The sequence below is a fragment of the Hypanus sabinus genome, chromosome 28, assembly GCF_030144855.1.
Source record: "Hypanus sabinus isolate sHypSab1 chromosome 28, sHypSab1.hap1, whole genome shotgun sequence".
NCBI classification, from domain to species: Eukaryota; Metazoa; Chordata; class Chondrichthyes; order Myliobatiformes; family Dasyatidae; genus Hypanus; species Hypanus sabinus.
The window spans coordinates 38,068,068-38,090,191 of record NC_082733.1 but is presented as its reverse complement, the minus strand read 5'-3'; the positions used below and the strand labels follow the sequence as shown (position 1 = coordinate 38,090,191).

The window sequence follows — 22,124 nt, the reverse complement described above, 5'->3', positions numbered from 1 at the left end:
TTGCGATGATTGCAGAATGTAAATACCCCGAATTTATCATGTCGTGACCTTGTTTGAACTCTCTCAAATTGGGGAAGTGAGACAATGTGCCTTTCTGTAAATCTCTGGCAAGCAACGTCAACTTGCGCTCGAGTGCCAAAACATCCTCCAACATGTGCAGGGCTGTACGTCCTTTCCCCTGAAGAGCTGTGTTCAGCGTGTTCAGGTGCGCTGTCATGTCTACCATGAAGTGTAGCTTTTCCAGCCACTCTGGCTGTTCCAGCTCAGGAAAGGTAAGCCCTTTGCTGCCCAGGAAAGTTTTCACTTCTTCCAGACACGCGACAAAGCGTTTCAGCACCTCCCCTCTGGACAGCCAGCGATAAAAACACGTTGTAGCGGTGTGCTACACGCAGTCAGTAAACTGCAGTCAAAGATAGCTTTATTCGAACTAAACAGCCTTGCTTTTAAGCCTCCCTCAACCCGCCCCCCATGGGCGCGGATGCTGCAAAAGACACGTACTCACAAACCCCCGTAGGCTATCTCCCTTAGCCTGAACGCTGGCTAATTGTGAGCCGGTTCGGATGTGTCAGGAAATGGGTCGCCACGACGTCTTATTTAGATTGTACAAGATCACCATAATCTTCAAATTTAGATTTACATTTCAAAAACTAACAAACTAACATAAAATACATTTTAATTAAATACTGACCATGTAGCGGTGTGCTACACGCAGCGCTAAAATTACGACACGGAGTCGGTAACTGCAGTCGAAGGAAAAAACTTTATTCGAAATCTTCAGCCTCACTTTTAAGCCTCCCTCAACCTGCCCCCCCCTCCCCCATGGCGCAGAGGCTCCAAAGCTCTGTGCTTGCAAAACCCCGTAGGCTATCTAATTGTGAGTCGGTTCGGATGTGCCAGGAAAAGGGTCGCCACAACCAATTATTTCCCAAAGCAACAGGGAGCCGCAGCACAGACGTAAAAGAGCCACATGTGGCTCCGGAGCCGCGGGTTGCCGACCCCCGCCCTAGATGAAGATTTCATCATTTAAAAAAAATAATATTCTCTTAAATGATACTTTTGCCTCTTGTGTTATATTCCAATCTTTTATCAACTCTGTCAAATATTTCAAATATTAGCTCATTGTTTTTGCCTTCCTGCTTTGCGGATGGAAAATTCTCCAGTGTGGTTGGCTACTCCTCAGTCAGTTCGATGACATCATTGTTGCTGGATGCCAGGGTTCCTCTTCATCTGACAGCAGCAGGCCTCAGATCGGGAGAAATCTGTCCAGCAGACCTCTAGTGAAGGGCTTTCTTTAGGATTGACATCACTGTGCTGACAAAGAACCAGGCCAGTACTTTCTGCTCATTGTTGTCCACACATGGCAAGGAAGCTGCTCAGTACCGGGAGGTTTATGATTTCCAAATCTGATTGGTTGTTCTCGCAAAGGTTCTGTCACATGACTGTATCTCCAAGTGGCCTGTCACATGCCCACCTTCCACCATAGAACACAGAACATAGAACAGTACAGGCCCTTCTGCCCAAAATGCTATGCCAGACCTTTAACCCACTCTAAGGTCAATCTAACCCTTCCCTCCCACATTGCCCTCCACCTTTCTTTCATCTATATGTCTATCTTAAGTTGGAAGTATCTACTTCCAACACTACCCCTTGGCAGTGCATTCCATGAACCCACCACTCTCTTTAAATCTCTGACATCCCTCCTATACTTTCCTCTAATTACCTTAAAATTATAACCATAAAACCATATAACCATACAACAATCACAGCACAGAAACAGGCCATCTCAGCCCTCCTGGTCCATGCCAAACTCTTAATTTCACCTAGTCCCACCTACCCGCACTCAGCCCATAACCCTCCACTCCTTTCCTGTCCATATACCTATCCAATTTTACCTTAAATGACACAACTGAACTGGCCTCTACTACTTCTACAGGAAGCTCATTCCACACAGCTATCACTCTCTGAGTAAAGAAATACCCCCCTCGTGTTTCCCTTAAACTTCTGCCCCCTAACTCTCAAATCATGTCCTCTCGTTTGAATCTCCCCTACTGAATCAGTGGAAACAGCTTATTCACATCAACTCTATCTATCCCTCTCAAAATTTTAAATACCTCGATCAAATCCCCCCTCAACCTTCTACGCTCTCATTTCTATGCCCTCATTTCAGTCCTGGGAAAAAGTCTCTGGCTGTTCACTCGATCTGTACCTCTTATCATCATTTACACCTCCACTGTGTTTGTTGACTATCCTTATACTAACTATGGCTGATATTTCTATAACTAGCAAACCAAAGTCCAAAGTGTTCAATGTTGTTATGGTATTCTGGAAATTAGGCACTTAATTCAGAAAGCCACAGGTCAATCCTGGCCAGTTAGCAAAGACAAATCACCATCTTGGTTACCCTGGAAAGAGACACCGGCAGTCCAGTGTATTTTCCAATGTGCAGCAGTGGGTTAATCCACAGGCATGGACAACCCCTCAGGAATGGTATGCCCACCCACTTTTGTGGCACCATAACAGCCACTGAGGAGATGCGGATGATGTAAGGAGAGAGTTACCATAGAGATACCATTTGTAGGGGAGGGACCATCCTCCTCCTCTCCAATGCTAGTGTAACGCGCTGTAAAGGTTTCACTGCTAATGTAAAGGCTTCTCTGCAATGTTCCACTGCTAAGGTAATAGTTACTCTGTAGGAGCAATGTTTGGGTTATAACTAGAGATAACAGGACAAGTTAGCCAATGAGCAGGATGTTGTTCTTTCTTGGAGCCGGGAATTCATGGTCTTTTGCTGGGGAGAGATGAGGAGAGAAGACACGAATGGAGAGAGTTGGTAGACCGCCGGACGGAGTGGACTTGGAGCGAGGGTCCGAAGGTCAGCAACGATTAGAAGAGGTCGATGGTGGATGAACGGCCTTATCAGTGAGCTCCAGTATTGCGGATTGTTTCATGAGAATGGGCCCTTTTTTTTTGTTTCTTTACTAACCTTATAGTCAAATTAAGAATTATAAAGCTTGATTGTTTAATTGCATATTGTGTACTGTTTGTTATTTCATGATACTGATTTGTAACAGGGGACACATCATGCAGCATCCACCCAAATGGCTATCATGCCCTTATAGCCGAAGCAGGAGTTACACTAGTCTCACCAGCGACGTGCAGACCCCAGGAATGAAAGTTATTTTAATTTTATTGGCAAGGTATTTCCCAGTTAAATGGACAGTGCAAGGAAAATGATTGGGATCAAAGAAAACTGCCCTATCCCACCATTTGGTGGGCAGCTAGTTTGACATCAGACAGGTTACCTCTCCTGCCTTTTGGCCAACATCCCTGCCTCAGCCAAGACCACGCAAAGCGGAGCAGACGACTCATCATCAGGTTACTCTGAGGGAAATCTTCCTTTGCATTAGTCGCCTGTGGCATTCCCCAGGACCGAGGATTGAGTGATGGTGCAGGGAAGATTTGAGGCGATTCTGGGCTGTGAGATGCAAAACTACCTTTTGTCTTCCATCTCTTTCCTTTTAGGAAGACTTATCAATGCCAATAAAAGAAGAAGAAATCGATGGCCTCTCGGGGCTCCTGTTCCCCTTCTACGACGATGATACACACATGCTGTACCTAGCTGGAAAGGTAAGTTGTCTCTCAGTTAACAACATGTTGTGGGAACTGCCCTGACCATACACATAACACAAGGTGTGATCACGCTCAGTCTTCACATTTCTCCTATCAACAGCAATCTTGCCTACTATGCCCTTCTTGACTCTTCCCACCTCCTACCTAAAGTAGATGAGTCTGGGATCCAAGGACACAGGCTCAGAATTAAATAATTTGACTATAAGACATAGGAGCAGAATTCAGCCCATCGAGTCTGCTCATTCGATCATGACTGATGTATCTTCCCTCTCAACCCCATTCTCCTGTCTTCTCCCCATAACATTTGATGCCCTCACTAGTCAGGAACCTATCAACCTCTGCTTTAAATATACCCAATGACCTGCCCTCCACAGCTACCTGTGGCAAGGAATTCCACAGATTCACCACCCTCTAGCTAAAATATGTTCTCCTCATCTCTGTTCTAAAGGGACGCCTTTTTATTCTGAGCTGTGCCCACTGGTGCTAAACTCTTCTACTATTGAAATCATCCTCTCCATGTCCAATCTGTCTGTAACAATGTGATCTGGAAGAATTTCGCCGGCTAGATGGTGGTGAATCTGTGGAATTTGGTGCCACAGAGAGTGGTGGAGGCCAAGTCATTGGGTGTATTTAAGGCAGAGATTGATCAGTTCTTGATTGGTAAGGGGGTTGAGGGGTCATGGGGGAGACCACAAAAGTTGGGGCTGAAAGAAAAAGAGTCAGCTATGATTAAATGGCAGAACAGGCTCAATGAGCCAAATGGATTAAATTTGCTCCTATGTCTTATGATTTTATAATCACCCAATCTTTTAAAAAATGGGCGGGTGTGGGAGATGGTCCTAAAATTAGTCGCAGACATCCTGTTCTCATTGATCATTCACATTAAGTCTTAATAGGTTCCTCATTAATCAAGGTGTCAAAGGTTATGAGGAGAAGGCAGGAGAATGGGATTGAGGGGGATAATTAAACAGCCATGATGGAATGACAGAGCAGATTTGATAGGGCAAAACACAGCACATATAGTTCCAGCACATTCAGTCAGAAAATAAAATTAGCACTAGTCCGTGCGTGGCCTGAAGATTGACAGGTTGACAGGAAGTGTGAGGTGTCTATTTATGTGAGACAGTATGATGTTACTGACACTATTATAATAACACAAGCAGTCATATAAATATGTGAAATGGCAGCATAAAAGGTGAAAAGTGACCAGTGCAGATTGAGAGTGTGTCTGTGAATTGGGGAAGCGGGTGAGGGGAAGCAGAGCATCAAGACAAGAGTTACGTGTGTGCTGGGAGGCAGCAGCGTGTCGTACGCAATGCAGCTGCCTCTCCCACATCGAGGGTCTTTGAGGGAGAGTTCTCCTTGAGAGAAAGAGAGGCCAATTCTCTGGATGCTTTCAAGAAGGAGCTGGATAGATATCTGATGGATAGGGAATCAAGGGATATGGGGACAAGGCAGGGACTGGGTATTGATAGTGAATGATCAGCCATGATCTCAGAATGGCGGTGCAGACTCGAGGGGCCGAATGGTCTACTTCTGCACCTATTGTCTATTGTCTATTGTCTATTAAGGAAGAAGCATCGTCCTTCAAAGACCCTTGGTGTGCAGGGGGTGTGGACAGGGAGTGGGTCAGGTGCTTGAAGAGGCCAGCGGTTGTTGTGCAAGGGTTATGGAACAAGACAGGCCAAATACCCGCTAGCTGAGTCAGTTTAAGGGCTGAATGGTCCCCTGAATCCTGCCTACAGCGTGTGTTGTATGTGTCTATGTGTTCTACTCTCTCCTGCCATTGAAAGACAATGGGGGTGAGTTCATTTTCAATGGTGTCCAGGCAAGGGTTTGGTAGAAGGGATATCCTACTGATCCGAAACACATCCAACGTTCATTCTTTTGAAGTAAAAGGGGAGGGACTGCTCCAAAGTGAGCAGGAAACCGGCTCCATCGGCAACTTTGAAAATATCCTCACAATGAAATGAGTAGTTTACATATCCTGTGCCTAATCCTCTTTTGAACAGGGTGATGGGAATATTCGATACTATGAAATCAGCACCGAGAAGCCATATCTCCACTACCTGATGGAATATCGCTCGCCGGCCCCTCAGAAGGGAATGGGTAAGATCACACATTTACCCAGATGCTTTTATAATCCATTGTGCTGAGCATTAATGGGAACCACTCAGATCCCCTCTACAAATTAATGAAATCAAGCTGGGTTAAAAAATTAGAATTTTACAGCACAAGCCCTTCAGCCCACGATATCATGCAAAACTTTTTAACCTACTCCAAGATCAATCTAACCCTTCCCTCCCACATAGCCTTCCATTGGTCTATTATCCATGTGCCTATTTAAAGGTCCATGTCCCTAATGTATCTTCCTCTACCACAACCCTGGCTGCGCATTCCATGCACCCACCACTCTCTTTGTAAAAAGCCTACTTCTGACACCAACCCCCACCACCACTTCCCTCCAAACATCTTAAACTTCTGCCCCCTCTCACTAGCCTAAAGATCTCTGGCTATCCACTCTCTCTATGTCTCTTATCATCTCGTACACCTCTTTGGAGTCACCAGTCATCTTCCTGTGTTCTAAAGAGAAACGCCCCATCCCCACTCAACCTCTCTTCAAATGACATCAGAATTAGGTTTAATATCACAAGCATATGTCACGAAATTTCTTAACTTTATGGCAGCAGAACAATGAAATACATAAAATGAAAAAAACTATTTAAGTGTGTGTATATATATATATAAAATAGTTAAGTTGAAATAAGTAGTGCAGAAAAATCAGAAATAAAAAGTAGCAAGATAGTGTTCATGGGTTCAATGTCCATTTAGAAATTGGATGGCACAGGGGAAGAAGCTGTTCCAGAATAGCACGTTCTCTAAGGCAGACAGCTTTGTGGTAAATCTCCTCTGCACCCTCTCTAAAGCTTCCACATTCACGCTTTATATTTTTATGGCTCAGTTTTTAAGCTCATTAGTAGTTGCTTTGTGTCTCCTACAGGTGTGATGCCAAAACACGGGCTGGATGTGTCCATCTGTGAGGTGTTCCGGTTTTACAAGCTGGTCACGCTGAAAGGAGTGATTGAACCAATCTCGATGATTGTGCCAAGAAGGGTGAGTGAAACTGACAGAAACTGGATATAATTCTAGTCACCACATTACATGAAGGATGACAATCTAGAAGGTGATAGGTGAAGTCAGGTGGGTGGGAAAGGTCAAGGGCTGGAAGGAGTCTGATAGGAGAGAGTGGACCACAGGGGAAAGGGTAGGGGAGAGCCAGGGAGAGGTGATGGGCAGATGAGAAGATATTTATAAGCTACCTTGTGTATTTGTATTAATAATGTTCTTTTTACTATTGTGTTCTTTATCATATTGTGTTTTTTATCATATTGTGTTTTTTTTTGTGATGCACCAGATCTGGAGTAACAATTATTTCATTCGCTTCTACTAGAAATAACATTAAACAATCTTGAATTTTAAGTCTTTGAGAAATTGGCAGTGAAGTTAAAGTTTAGAAGCATAGGACATCATATCAGGACAAGGCCCCCACTGAGAAATCAACTGGGGACTCCCACCAAGAATGAAGAAACGACGAGACATATCCAGGCCAGAGTAATGCGTAGCTTAATGGGGAACTTGGAGATGGTAATGTTCCCAGGCATTTAGCCTCTTGAATTCTAGAGGTTTGGGAGACAATGACAAGAAGCTTTAGTGAATTGTTTTCAGGATTGTGGGGATTGATGGTTAATGAGATTGATAGGGAAATTTTAAACAAATCCTCAAGAATTCAGACTGCTCCGTGGATGCTCTGACACATGTTGCTAGTTTGAGTAATTAACTTCCAGGAGGTGTTTTTCTCCTTCCGGTATATATTATTTCTTTTTTTTCTTCTCCCCTCCCTCTTCAATCTTTTATTCCTCACACTGGTTTCCCACCTCTTCTCCGTACCTGCCTATTTACCTCCTACTTCCCTTTCTCCCATGGTCCTATCTCCTCTCCTATCAGATTCCTTCCTCTCCAGCCCTTTACCTTTCACATCCACCTGGCTTCACCCATCATCTTCTAGCTATCCTTCTTCCTTTCCCCCACCTTTTTATTCTGGCTTCTTCCCCCTTGCTTTGCAGTCCTGATGAAGGGTCTCGGCCCTAAATGCCCATTGTTTATTCATTTCCATCGATGCTGCCTGGCCTGCTGAGTTCCTCCAGCATTCAGTGTTGCGCTGAATTTCCAGCATCTGCAGAATCTCCGGCATCTTTAGAAGTTCAGGTGAAAGTTGAGTAAGAAGCTTTGTGATCTAAATAGAAGTGTTTTCAATAAAACCCTTAATGTTCCATACAAACTGAAACTTTATTTGATAACAGTCCTGAGAAGGGCCTTGTGACATGTTTCTATGAGAAATATTTCACACGAATGCAAGTTATTGTTTTTGCTAATGGTCAGACTCTCCTTTGAACTTGACTGATGGCTTTTTAGCAAAAGTCACAGAGCTGGAGAACTTGTCACCATCTATTGCTAGCATTCATTTCGAGAGGACTGGAATATGAAAGCTGGGATGTAATGTTGAGGCTTATAAGGCATTGGTCAGAGTCTACTTGGAATACTATGAGCAGTTTTGAAACCTTTATCCAAGAAAGGGTGTGCTGACATTGGAAAGGCCCAGAGAAGGTTCACAAGAATGATTTGGAATAAAAATATTAACATAAGGAGCATTTGATGGCTCTGGGTCTGTACTCACCAGAGTTTTAGGAGAATGAAGGAGGATCTCATTGAATCCTATTGGATACTGAAAGGCCTACATTGAGCAGATGTGGAGAGGATGTTTCCTATGGTGGGGGAGTCTAGGACCAAAGGGCACAGCCTCAAAATGCAAGAATGTCCTTTTGGAACAGAGAGGAGGAGGAATTTCTTCAGCTGGAGGGTAGTGAATCTGCGGACTTCGTTGTCACAGATGGCTGTGGAAGTCATTGGGTGTATTTAAAGTAGAGATAGATAGTTTTTTGAGTGTCAATGGCTATGGGGAGAAGGCAGGAGAATAGGGATGAGAGGGATAATAAATCAGCCATGATGGAATAATGGAGTAAACTCGAAGGGCCAAATGGCCTCATTTGGCTCCTATGTCTTATTGTTATTATCTGATCGGCTGAGAAACAGCTTTCTCCTTTATCTGTAGTAATGCCAATACACTGATTACAATAAAGGCGAAGCTTTTCAATGTCCAGATTGATTTCTCTTACATTGGTCTGCATTGCAGTCATTTCCTGAAATCAGTGTGACTCCAGCATTTCCCAAGACAATACTCCCAATGCGTGGGAGGCTTTTAGACCAGAACACTGCCTGCCACTGAGTTCCCTCGGTAACCCGTACAGACGAGGAATATCCAAGTTCAAGGAAAACATGCTGTCTCAATTATGTCCTATTAGCTGATGGCTGCATCGGTCCGTTGGTGCGTATCTGCATTAAGACAAAGCCTGGCTCCTCTCTTGCAAAGTACATGTGCATGCTTAGGACAAGTGTTAAGATGTGTAACCCCCTGGATCGCCTCAGGCTGGCTCAGCTCATTTCGTCTAGGGGGAGCAGCCTTCGGCCCCACCAAACTGGGTAATCAGCTGGTGTGGATGCTGTGTGATGTCCCCGCCTCGCCCAAAAACAGACAGTACACCATATGCGATTAAATGAGTACAATTTATAAAGGTTACTATAACTAAGTGATTAATAACGATACAGTATATATGAAGAGAAAATTAAAGAAAAGGCGCCAAACTTATCAAAGTCCAAACCACTTCGTGCACAGCCGTTGGAGCTCAATTACTGAAGTCTTCTGGCCACCATTCGATCCCCTCCGAACTCCTCAACTCTCCAAACAGCTCAGGACCCTCCGAGTGGTCAACCAAGCACATCTAGCTTCATCCCCCCCCCCCCCGGAGAATCTCCCGGCCTCGGACCCCCCTTTGGGGTCCGATCCTCGCCCAGCTTAGAGCATTGCGTCCTCTCTCTCGACCCCCTCACGCCGATCTGCCCAAAAGCCCGACAACAAAAGCTTACAGACTCAGAAGAAAGAACATTAATCCCCATTTGGTTTACAAAGGAATACCATTCTCGTTATCAGTAAATTAGCATTCCTGCTAGTTAACAAAAAGAAACCCTTTCCCAACAGTAACAAAGAAAAAAGAAGAAACCCCCTTTACACTCTCCCTCCACCAAATAAAAGTCATGTCCTCATGACTACTAAATAACTCGCCACCTTTCCTGCCAACACACCGTAACCCAAGCACAAACAGTGACATCTCCTCCCCACACGCCCTGTTCCTCAGGCGCTACTTAGGCCAACTATCTGGGAGTTCCCTAACCCTTCTGAGGCCTCCGTACCCCCTCACCTAAACCCTTCAGGCTCGGACACAACTGGGGATACCTTGGGCCCACTACCAACTCCTCTCTCAACCTCGCACTCATGCCCCACACTGCACACAGCTAACCCTCCCCGCTACACCTGACTCAATGGGAGGCCAAAGGTCTCTTCCTCAATCGAGGGAAAGTCAGCAAAAGGCAGCATGTACGACACATCCAGCACATCATCCATCGAATCTGTATTCTTCCTCATTCCTGTGATCGGTAGCTGCTGTTTGATCTTCTCCAAAAGGAAACACGTGGCCTGCACTGCTCCCGCAGTCTCTTCAGCCTCCTGTTCAGTATTCACTGCACTTCTCTCCAGATTTTTCTTCCTCATGACTTCTTCCAGATCAACTTTCAGGTTTTGCACTTCATTTGAACTGTCGATGGTCATCTTCAGGTTCCTTTCAAGCTTCCGCTTCTCTCTTCTGAGATTCGTCTGTAATTTCTTCACCTCCGCAAACTCCCCTCTCTGGGTTCTCAGTTTGCTATTACCCTCAGTCAGACAACTTTCTTCATTCTCTCCAACTTGTAAGTCTTCCGACTGGTTCCAGATCACTTTCTCCAGTCTCTCCGTCTTCATTTCAAACTTGATTCCGTAGAGACAGTCACTCACGAGCTGCGACCTTCGCCAGCCCTGACACGTGTCCAGAAAACACTTTAACTCGGTAGTTCTCAGCTGCTCCTGCAACGACCTCACTTCATATTCTCCTGAGGCAAATCCAAATACCAAGAGATTATCCACATACACCAAAACTCCAAACGCCTCCACATCCCCTATGGTCTTCCACCTGCCCCGCAGGAAGGTTGCAAGGGCTCCAGATATGCCCTGTGGCATCTTTTCGGACCCGAAGACTCCTAGGGAATTTATAACGGCCGTCTTGTCCTTGTCGGCCCCACTCATCGGGATCTGGCAACATCCACTCCTCAGATCCAGCACCTTAAACCACTTCACACCACTCAGACAGGCCATCGCCTCTCTGGCCCTCAGGGCCATATTCTGGTCACTGACAGTGCGCCTCTTCAACGCAATATAATCCACACACACGCTGCCTACATCTTCCACGGCTGTAGGGGCCAGTCGCCGCAACCTCTCTCTCTCCGAGGTGCCTTCAGCAGTCAACTCCCCTCCCTCGTGGTATTTCGCAGTGTCCACTAAGAGGGTCTCACCCTCAGATACTTCCCCCAGGCCGTACCACCACCGGCTCTTGTTTGAATTCGGTATCAGCCCAATGCTGCTACACACGTCCGCACAAGCAACTTGAAACTCTGGGTGCATCGACAATGCCTCCAAACAGCGCTCACCCGCCTCCTCCGGGCAGGCCCCAAGCGCACCAGCAGGATATTAGTTCTCTCTAGAACAGAAATGCTGCCCGTCTCAACAGTGTCCAGACACATCAGCATTAACGATTCATGAACCTCAGTCTCCTCCACATTTGCCTCTAAGAACTCCATTTTCACTGACCAACAACCGTTGTCTGGATAATCACCGGCACTGGTACCCCAAATCTCCAGTGCCCTCAATGTCGTCAAGGGTAAATGCTTCCAATAACGGTTATAAAACAAACTGTACAGCAACTTAACCAGCGCCCCGGTGCCGAGGATGGCTTTAACTTGACTTCCATCCATCCGTAACAACACTTGTGCGCATGGCCCCTCTAAGCCTTCAGGAATAGAGTCTGCTCCTTTCGGGAGTTCCTTGGTACATTGCTGGGAACGTGCTCCCCCAGAGACCCCAAGCCGTTCCCCCACTAGGCCTCCTCTAAGTTTCCCGACACCTCTCGAATCAACGGAACAACTGATCCCCTTGACAGATCCCCTTGGCACCACAAGCAATTTATCTGCCCCCCTAGGCAAAAAGGGATACCCTAAAAACTTCCCACCAATCTCCTGCCACGGCTATGATAAGCCCCCCAGCTGCGGCATTTGACTTCCTGTCGAACCACACGCATTTTCGCACACTTTCCCAGAACTGGCAGCGGTCACTTCGAGATAATTGCGCCCGACAGTTCTAACAAAGTCACCAGCCCGCCTACTCAAACTTTCAACCCATCCCTGACGCTTTTCCTCAGCCAAGCACTGCCACTCACCCAATAACTGAGGGGTCCGCTCCGCCCACGCTTCCGCCCCTTTAGGGCTGGACATTATTCCAATAACTGGGCGGAGCTCACCACTGCTGAAACATCCCAACCTGTCACTTCTCAATCTCCAAACAGAACGGACAACCCATGGTCCCACCACCATTTTGTCAGCACTAGTCGGAACTCAAACAACGACCTCCAGGCTACCAACAGCGGCCACCCCACCCAACACACACGCAGCGATCACCAGCAATCGCACACCCACAAAGGCACACCAGCTCTTCGCCGCAGACACAATTTAAATAGGGTGATCACACAGCCTCCACAGAAATCAACCCCGGACGAGCACCCCACAATGTAACCCCCTGGGTCACCTCAGGCTCGCTCAGCTCATTTCGTCTAGGGGGAGCAGCCTTTGGCCCCGCCAAACTGGGTAATCAGCTGGTGTGGATGCTGTGTGATGTCCCCGCCTCGCCCAAAAACAGACAGTACACCATATGCGATTAAATGAGTACAATTTATAAAGGTTACTATAACTAAGTGATTAATAACGATACAGTATATATGAAGAGAAAATTAAAGAAAAGGCGCCAAACTTATCAAAGTCCAAACCACTTCGTGCACAGCCGTTGGAGCTCAATTACTGAAGTCTTCTGGCCACCATTCGATCCCCTCCGAACTCCTCGACTCGCAGCTCAGGACCCTCCGAACTCCTCAACTCTCCAAACAGCTCAGGACCCTCCGAGTGGTCAACCAAGCACATCTAGCTTCATCCCCCCCCCCTCGGAGAATCTCCCGGCCTCGGACCCCCCTTTGGGGTCCGATCCTCGCCCAGCTTAGAGCATTGCGTCCTCTCTCTCGACCCCCTCGCGCCGATCTGCCAAAAAGCCCGTCAACAAAAGCTTACAGACTCAGAAGAAAGAACATTAATCCCCATTTGGTTTACAAAGGAATACCATTCTTGTTATCAGTAAATTAGCATTCCTGCTAGTTAACAAAAAGAAACCCTTTCCCAACAGTAACAAAGAAAAAAGAAGAAACCCCCTTTACAGATGTTACCAGCCTCTACAAAACAGCACCTTCAATGGAGGAAGCAGAAATCTGCACACCAATGAACTCTCAGGTAGAATCAATGGGAAGAGTTCTATTTTGCAGATGTACAAGGCACATTCCAACAGGAATCCTGGTGAGAATCAGGAACAGCCTCCCAATAAGTCAAGGATTTACTGTAGACTAAAAGAGTGTGGAAGTTAGGCAGGTAGCTGGAATGCGACTGTGGCACAGTTGTGCTTTACAGTACTGTGCTGAAGTTCTCGGCCCCCTAGGATTTTTTTTTATATATACGGTTTCAGATGGTGTGGCCTCCACAGAGCCCTGACGTCATTGAGTCTGTCTGGGGTTACCTGGAGAGACAGAAACAAGCAAAGCAGCCAAATTATGCAGAGGAACCGTATAACCTCCAACCTACCAGCTGATTTTCTTATAAAACCGCACAACCTAAGAGGATTGGTGCAGCTTTAAAGGCAAGGGATGGGTTCACCAAATATTGGTTTGATTTGGTATTTTTTTTACTGTTTACTGCTCTTTAGAGTAAATACATTAGAAAGTTTTTATTTCATTATTTTTGAAAGCATATTCACTTTAAAGAATTTTATTTACGTGTGCTGCAGAGTTTAACACAGTACTGTACAGACCCTCCCCCAGATTAGGTACATAGAAGTCCAAACCAAAGTCGAGGTTATTGTCAGACACACAAGCACATGTATGCACAGGTGCAATGAAAAGCTTACTTGCAACAGCATTGCAGGCTCATTGCGTTGTATCAGCAGCATTCACAAGAAAAACATTAATTAAACATAAATTATAAACAATTTTTAAAAGAACAAGCGCATTTTAGTGTAGAGTGAGCAAGGTGGTCGTAGTATTGCTAAACTGAGATGATTTGGGCCAGGCTGGCAAACCTCGGACAAGTGTGCCCAAGACGGCATGCCAAAAAAAAATCTGTTGGCACGTGACATACAGTACCTCCCCTCGATTCTTTAAACCCCCACATATAATAAAAAGATGCATAATTCTTATCTTTACTGCCAAATGAAGCTGTAAATGATTTTTACAGCCCATGAGTAGTGAGATGTTTTCACAATAAGTGTGTCATGCTGGCTTTGGCGCCAACTAGATGGTTGTAAGAACACATGACATTGCAAAGTCTTCACTGACAGGTGTATGCATCGGTATTTGTATAATAAACAGCTGGGGCAGATGGCATTGACTTCACCCAGCTGGTATTTTTTTTCTTGTCATTTGTGAGTGAGCACTGGATATTCAGTGATAATAAGAGTAAATACTGTATGTAGAACAACACCTCCATGATTATTCATTTTTCAATTGTTTTTCAAATATGAATATTAATACATTTTCATCAGGTTTTCTAAAATGCTTCATTTATTACAATCTGTCTATTATTCATAGTAAAACAATGAATACTAGTGAATATGGAACAGAACTTGTCAAAATGTTCGGGTATGTTACAAATTGACATGTACAATGTTGAAGGCATCACTTGAATAATGAATGAAAGAAATTATAGCTGAGAACTTAACGTACAAGGATGCACATTGTATTGAAAGCAGAGGGGGCGGTGTTGCTCTGTTGGTAAAAAAAAATGAAGTCAAATCATTAAAAAGAGTTGACAAAGGGTCAGAAGGTGTTGAATCATTGTGGACCGAGCTAAGGGTAAAAAGACCCTGATGGGAGTTGTATACAGACCCCCAAACAGTTGTAAGGTCTACAAATTACAACGGGAGATAGAAAATGCATGCCAAAAGGGCAATTTTACAATAGTCATGGGGGATTTCAGTATGCAGTAGATTGGGAAAATCAGGTTGGTGCTGGATTCCAAGAGGGGAAATTTCTAGAATGCCTATGAGATGGCTTTTTAGAGCAGCTCATGGTTGATCAGCTGTTCTGGATTGGGTGTAGTGCAATGAACCAGAATTGATGAGAGAAGTTAAGGTAAAAGAACCCTTAGGGGAAAGCGATCATAATATGATTGAATTCACCCTGAAATTTGAGAAGGAGAAGCTAAAGTCAGAGGTATCAGTATTGCAGTGGAGTAAAGGGAATTACAGAGGCACAAGAGAGTTGGCCAGAATTGATTGGAAAAGAACACTGGCAGTGATGATGGCAGAGCGGCAATGGCTGGAATTTCTGGAAGTATTTCAGAAGACACAGGATATATACATCCCAAAGAGGAAGAAGTATTCTAATAGCCAGATGCCACAGCCATAGCAACAAGAGAAATCAAAGCCAACATAAAAGCGAAAGGAAGGGGTTATAATAGAGCAGTCGGAGGATTGGGAAGCTTACAAATACCAACAGAAGGCAACTGAAAAACTCACTAAGAAGGTAAAGATGGAATATGAAAGTAAGCTAACCAATAATATTAAAGAGGATAACAAAAGTTTCTTCAGAAACTAAAAGTGTACAAGAGAGGTGAGAGTGGATATGACTGCTGGAAAACAATGCTGGAGAGGTAGTAATGGGGACACAAAAATGGCAAATTAACAATAAGTATTTTGTATCAGTTTTCACTGTGGAAGACACGAGAAGTACAGTGGAAGTTCCAGGTGTCAGGGATCGTGAAGTGTATAAAGTTACCATTACCAGGGAGAAGGTGATGCACCATCAACAACTCTCTGAGACGGGAGGCAAGATATAGGCTTTTATTGACAGGAAGAAAGAACAAGCAGCAATTGACCACCATGCTACATCCTGGAGACTGAGAGGCACGGCTCAGGCCCCAATCGCCTTTATACCGGGGTCTGTGGGAGGAGCTGCAGGAGCAGTCAGCAGGGGGCGAGTCCAGACAGGTATATGTAGTTCACCACATTCACCCCCCCCCCCCTTTGTTTTAAAAGAGAGTCCCCATGGGGCAAAGTTTCTGACAAGTATATTTACAGGTTAAGTCTATCAGGTGGTCAAATCTGTCGCTGCGATCTACGTAGCACCGGCTGTGATTGCACAGGAGCCGGTGGTGCTTGCACCAGAGACGGTGGTTGTGCTGGTTCTGGCCTAACTGGAGGTGTCAGCCCACTAGGCGTCAGTGATCCCTCATGCGTGTGCAAGGCACCTGGTATATGCGTGTGCGAGACGCCCGGTATAGGAGTGTCGTGAGGAGTCTGTGTAGGGCTAGGTGTGCGCGGTGTCACCGGTTCATAGTTACCGTGGAGTGTTCGGGGTAGTGGTCTGCTGCTCCTGTGGGCACCAGGTTGCGGATGGAGACAGTGTCCTCCCGCCCATCAGGTAAGACCACGTAGGCATAATGGGGGTTCGCATGTAGAAGATGAACCCTCTCGACCAGCGGGGAGTATTTATTGCTCCTCACATGTTTCCGGAGCAGCACTGGCCCTGGGGACATCAGCCAAGCCAGTAGGGTGGTCCCAGTGGCAGACTTCCTGGGAAAAGAGAATAGGCGCTCGTAAGGGGTGGCATTGGTGGACATACATAACAGGGAGCGGATAGAGTGGAGTGCCTCAGGGAGGACCTCCTGCCATCGAGAGACCGGCAATCCTTTTGACTTAAGGGCTAAAAGTGTGGCCTTCCACACTGTGGCATTCTCCCTCTCCACCTGTCCATTTCCCCGGGGATTATAGCTCGTGGTCCGACTAGTAGCAATGCCCCTAGCCAGCAGGTACTGGCGCAGCTCGTCACTCTTAAAGGAGGACCCTCTATCACTGTGGATATAGCAGGGATATCCGAACAGAGTGAAGAGCTGGCGCAGGGCTTTTATGACGGATGTGGCAGTGGTGTCGGGGCAGGGGATGGCAAAGGGGAACAGCGAGTACTCGTCGATAATGTTGAGAAAGTAGATATTGCGGTTGGTGGAGGGAAGGGGGCCCTTAAAGTCAACACTCAGTCGCTCAAAGGGGCGGGTGGCCTTGATAAGTTGCACCTTTTCAGGACGGTAGAAGTGTGGCTTGCACTCAGCGCAGACTTGGCAGTCCCTGGTCATCATCCTGATGTCCTCAAGGGAGTACGGCAGGTTCTGGGCTTTCATGAAATGGTAAAATCGGGTGACCCCCGGGTGGCAAAGATGTGCATGGAGGGCGTATAGCTGGTCGAGCTGTGCGCTAGCACATGCTCCCTGGGATAGGGCATCAGGGGACTCATTGAGCCTTCCAGGCCAGTACAGGATATCATAGTTGTAGGTGGAGAGTTCTATTCTCCATCACAAAATTTTATCATTTTTGATTTTGCCCTGCTGTTGGTTGCTAAACATGAACGCAACTGAGCGCTGGTCGGTCAGCAAGGTGAACCTTCTGCCGGTGAGATAGTGCCTCCAGTGCCTAATAGCTTCCACTATGGCCTGGGCTTCTTTTTCCACCGCAGAGTGCCGAATTTCAGGGCCTTGAAGGGTACGAGAAAAGAATGCTATTGGCCTGCCTGCCTGATTGAGGGTAGCAGCTAGCGTGAAATCGGAGGCATCACTCGCTACTTGGAAGGGAATGGTCTTGTCCACTGCAAGCATCGTTGCTTTGGCAATGTCCCCTTTAATGCAGCTGAAGGCTGCGTGGGCCTCGGCAGAGAGGGGAAATGTGGTAGACTTGACCAGAGGGCAGGCCTTGTCTGCGTAATGGGGGACCCATTGGGCATAATAGGAAAAGAAGCCCAGGCACTGTCTGAGGGCTTTGAGGGTGGTGGGAAGAGGGAGTTCTAACAGGGGGCGCATACAGTCGGGATCAGGGCCAATGACCCCGTTCTCCACGACATACCCAAGGATAGCGAGTCGGGTGGTTCCAAACACACACTTGTCCTTGTTATAAGTAAGGTTCAGGGCTTTGGCCACTTGGAAAAATCATTGGAGGTTGGCATTGTGATCCAGCCAGTTGTGACCACAGATGGTGATATTATCCAGATAGGGAAATGTGGCCTTCAGTTGGCACTGGTCCACCATCCAGTCCATTTCCCTCTGGAAGACAGAGACACCATTTGTGACACCGAAGGGGACGCGCAGGAAGCGATAGAGCCTGCTGCCCGCCTCGAAGGCGGTATAGGGGCAGTCCTCTGGGTGGATGGGGAGCTGGTGGTAAGCAGATTTCAGATCTATGGTCGAGTACACCTTGTACTGAGCTATCTGCTTGACCACATCCGCGATGCTGGGTAAGGGGTACGTGTCAAGCTGCATGAACCTATTGATGGTCTTGCTATAGCCCACGACCATCCTATTTTTCTGCCCAGTCCAAACAACGACCACCTGGGCCCTCCAAGGACTTGTGCTTGGCTCAATGATCCCCTCCCTGAGCAGCCGCTGCACCTCTGACTGAATGAAGGCCCTGTCCCCCGCGCTGTACCTCCTGCTTTTAGTTGCCACAGGTTTACAGTCGGGGGTCAGGTTGGCGAACAGCGATGGGGGAGGGATCTTGAGGGTGGAGAGGCTGCAAGTGGTGTCGGTAGCGCAGCTGTCGGTATGGTGCTGGGTGGGATGTGTGGGTCGGTGTGTGTGTGTGGTCAGTAGCGGGGTATATGACGAAGTCCCACAAAACTGAGGATTCCTGACAGTGAGTGGTGGGAGGGGCCCATCATATGCCATAGTCACACTTTCGAGGTGGCTCTGGAAGTCCAGTCCCAATAGCACAGGCGCGCACAGTTGTGTCTGTGGAATGCGACCCAGAAGCCATGGTGACTCTCTGGCTTACCGGCTGTGTCACGAGTCCGCAGCGTTGCACTGTGTCCTGGTCAATTAAACTCTCAGTGCTGCCCGTGTCAAACAGGCAGCTGGTCCTGTGCCCCTCCACCAGGATGTCCATCATTGACCTTGCAAGCTGGTGTGGGGCGCTTTGGTCGAGGGTTACGGAGGCCAGAGTTGAACTGCTGTCTTGGTGCCCGGTAAGCACCGGTGGGTCGGGGGCAGGGCGAGTTGGCGCCGACAAAGATGGCCGCCAACATCCAGGCAGGCAAGATGGCAGCCCCCATGCCTCACACGAGGTGGGCAGGCAAGATGGCAGTGACCAAAATGGCGGCCCCCATGCCTCACACGCAGCGCTGCCCGACCCCACTCGTGTTTCAGACTTACAGACCTTGGCGAAATGGCCCTTCTTCCCGCAGCTGGAGCAGGTTGCTTCACGGGCCGGGCAGCATTTTCAGGGGTGCTTTTTGAGTCCACAGAAATAAAACTGCGCGGACTTGTGACTGGCAGCAGCTGTGGTCGGTTTTGTGGAGTTTGTGGACTTGCGACTGGCAGCGGCGGCGGTGAATTTGCTCGCGGGTGGCAGGGTCTGAGGTGTCCATGGAACCGGCGGGGGATCACGCGGCTGGACAGCATCAGCGTTGTGCAGAGCAGCCTCCAACGTGTCGGCCGTCTCAATCGCTGAGCGTAAGGTAAGATCGGCATTTTCCAGCAGCCACTGGCGCACGTACACTGACCTGATCCCCGTAATGAAGGTGTCTCGTACTTGCAGCTCCGCATGTTGTTCCACCGTCAGACCTTTGCAGTCGCAAGTTCGCACAAGTCTCTGTAGGGCTCGGAGAAACTCGATGCTCGACTCTTCGGGTCGCTGTCGCCGTGTTGCTAAGCGATGTCTTGTGTAGACGGTGTTCACCGGCCGCAGGTACTGTCTTTTGAAGGCGTCCAGTGCCCCTTCGTAGGTCGGCAGGTCCCTGATAAGTGAGTAAACTTTCGGGGTGACCCTCGAGAGGAGAATTCTGTGCATAATAGCGGGCTCAGTCGCACGAACCTCCTCCAAGTATGATTGGAAGCATGCAAGCCAGAGTTCAAAGGCAAGAGCTGCTTCTGAGTTTTGAGGGTCCAAGTCTAATTTTTCGAGATGTAAAATACTTTCCATGTTTTAAAACTTCCAGTCAATAAAATTGATGCACCATCAATAACTCTCTGAGACGTGAGGCAAGATATAGGCTTTTATTGACTGGAAGAAAGAACAAGCAGCAATTGACCACCATACTACATCCTGGAGACTGAGAGGCCGGGCTCAGGCCTTGATCGCCTTTATACCGGGGTCTGTGGGAGGAGCCACAGGCGCAGTCAGCAGGGGGCGTGTCCAGACAGGTATATGTAGTTCACCACAGAAGGTTCTTGAGAAATTGAAAGGTCTGAAGGTAGATAAGTCACTTGGACCAGATGGTGTACACCATAGGGTTCTGAAAGAGGTAGATGAAGAGGTCATGGAGGCATTAGTGATAATCTTTCAAGAATCACTACACTCTGGAAAGGTTCTGGAAGACTGGCAAATTGCAAATGTCACTCCACTCTTCATGAAGGGAGAAAGACAGAAGAAAGGAAATTATAGGCCAGTTAGTCTGACCTCAGTGGTTAGGAAGATATTGGAGTCAATTATTAAGGATGAAGTTTTGGGTACTCAGAGGCTGACAAAATAGGTTGTAGTCTGCATGGTTATCTCAAGGGAAATCTTGCCTGATGAATCTATTGGAATTCTTTGAAGAAGTAACAAACAGGATAAACAAAGAAGAATTGGTTGATGTTGCATACTTGGATTTTCAGAAGGCCTTCGAGAAGGTGCCACACTTGAGACTGCTTAACAAGCTATGAATCTTTGGTAGTACAGGAAGGATTCTAGCATGGATAAAGCAGTGGCTTGTTGGCAGGAGGCAAAGAGTCAAAATAAAGGGAACCTTTGGTTGGTTACCAGTGACTAGTGGTGTTCCATAGTTGTCTGTGTTGGGACCAGTTCTTTTTATGTTATATGCCAATAACTTGGATGATGAAATTGATGGATTTGGTGCAAAGATTGCAGATGATATGAAAGTAGGTGAAGGGGGGTGTAGTTTTGAGGAAGTAGAAAGGCTACAGAAAGACTTAGACAGATTAGAAGAATGGGCAAAGAAGTGGCAGATGGAATACAGTGTCGGGAAGTGTATTGCCGTGCACTTTGGTAGAAGAAATGAAAGGGTTGACTATTTTCTAAATGGAAAGAAAATATGAAATTCTGAAGCACAAAGGGACTTGGGAGCCCTTGTGCAGGCTTCCCTAAAGGTTAATTTGCAGTTTGAGTCCATGGTGAGGAAGGCATTCATTTTGAGAGGACTAAAAGCAAGGATGTAATGCTGAGAATTTATAAAGCACTGGTGAGGCCTCACTTGGAGTATTGTGAGCAGTTTTGGGTCCCTTACATTAGAAAGGATGTGCTGAAACTGGAGAGGGTTCAAAGGAAGTTTACAAACATGACTGCAAGTTTGAACAGCTTGTCATATGAAGAGTGTTTGATTGCACTGGGACTATATTCACTAAAATTCAGAAGAATGAGGGGTGACCTCATTGAAACCTATCGAATGGTGAAAGGCCTCGATAGAATGGATGTGGAGAGGATGTTTCCTATGGTGGGGGAGTCTAAGAGCAGAAGACACAGCCTCAGAATAGAGGGGTGTCCCTTTAGAACGCAGATGAGGAGGAATTTCTTTAGCCAGAGGGTGGTGAATTTGTGCAATTCATTACTACATGCAGCTGTGGAGGACAAGTCTATGTATATTTATGGTGAGGTTGATAGATTCTTGATTAGTCAGGGCATGAAGGGATACAGGGGGGAAGGCAGGAGATTGGAGCTGAGAGGAAAAATGGATCAGCCATGATGAAATGGCAGGGAAACTCAATGGGCCAAATAGCCCAATTCTGCTCCTATATCTTATGGTCTTATATGGCCCAAGTGGGGTGGGGTGGGGTGGGGAGAGAGAGAGACTGACTGACTGAAGCAGGTCAACATTCCACTGATTTTAATGAGAACTGTTGCAGAATTCAAAAGAAAAGAAAAACAATAATCCACCAGAATGAAAGAGTAATTAGCTGGAACGTCCATATTCACGAGCACAATTGCTAAACCTGTTCTGCAGCCCAACTGCACCAGCACATGGACCTCAAGGCAGGGTCCATGGTTGTGACAGAACTCATCCTTTTTCCTTAAAAATTTCCATAATTAGTTACCAATTCAATAAAAAGTGATAATCTCTACTCAAAATTACCTTGGGATCTGAGAGTGTTTTAGAAGATTATAACCAATT

General features: G+C 46.8%; 2 protein-coding genes across 13 annotated transcripts in view; one reads left to right on the top strand and one right to left on the bottom strand.

The window, feature by feature from the left end:
* LOC132382598 (coronin-2B) overlaps positions 1-22,124 on the top strand; it is a 224,003-nt gene that overhangs the window by 183,115 nt on the left and 18,764 nt on the right. For all 6 annotated transcript variants that reach the window (XM_059952968.1, XM_059952970.1, XM_059952967.1 and 3 more), the window contains 3 exons: positions 3,523-3,627; positions 5,643-5,739; positions 6,632-6,744. In XM_059952968.1, coding sequence (XP_059808951.1) covers positions 3,523-3,627; positions 5,643-5,739; positions 6,632-6,744 — 315 coding nt within the window. The remainder of the gene's footprint in view (positions 1-3,522; positions 3,628-5,642; positions 5,740-6,631; positions 6,745-22,124) is intronic.
* The window catches only part of LOC132382599 (uncharacterized), a 58,088-nt gene continuing 44,749 nt past the window's right edge, over positions 8,786-22,124 (bottom strand). For 5 of the 7 annotated variants that reach the window (XM_059952975.1, XM_059952979.1, XM_059952974.1 and 2 more), the window contains one exon: positions 8,786-20,252. In XM_059952975.1, the coding sequence (XP_059808958.1) occupies positions 10,112-11,296 (1,185 nt within the window). In that variant the 5' untranslated portion in view covers positions 11,297-20,252 and the 3' untranslated portion in view covers positions 8,786-10,111. The remainder of the gene's footprint in view (positions 20,253-22,124) is intronic. The other 2 variants (XM_059952976.1, XM_059952977.1) reach the window with 2 other exon arrangements.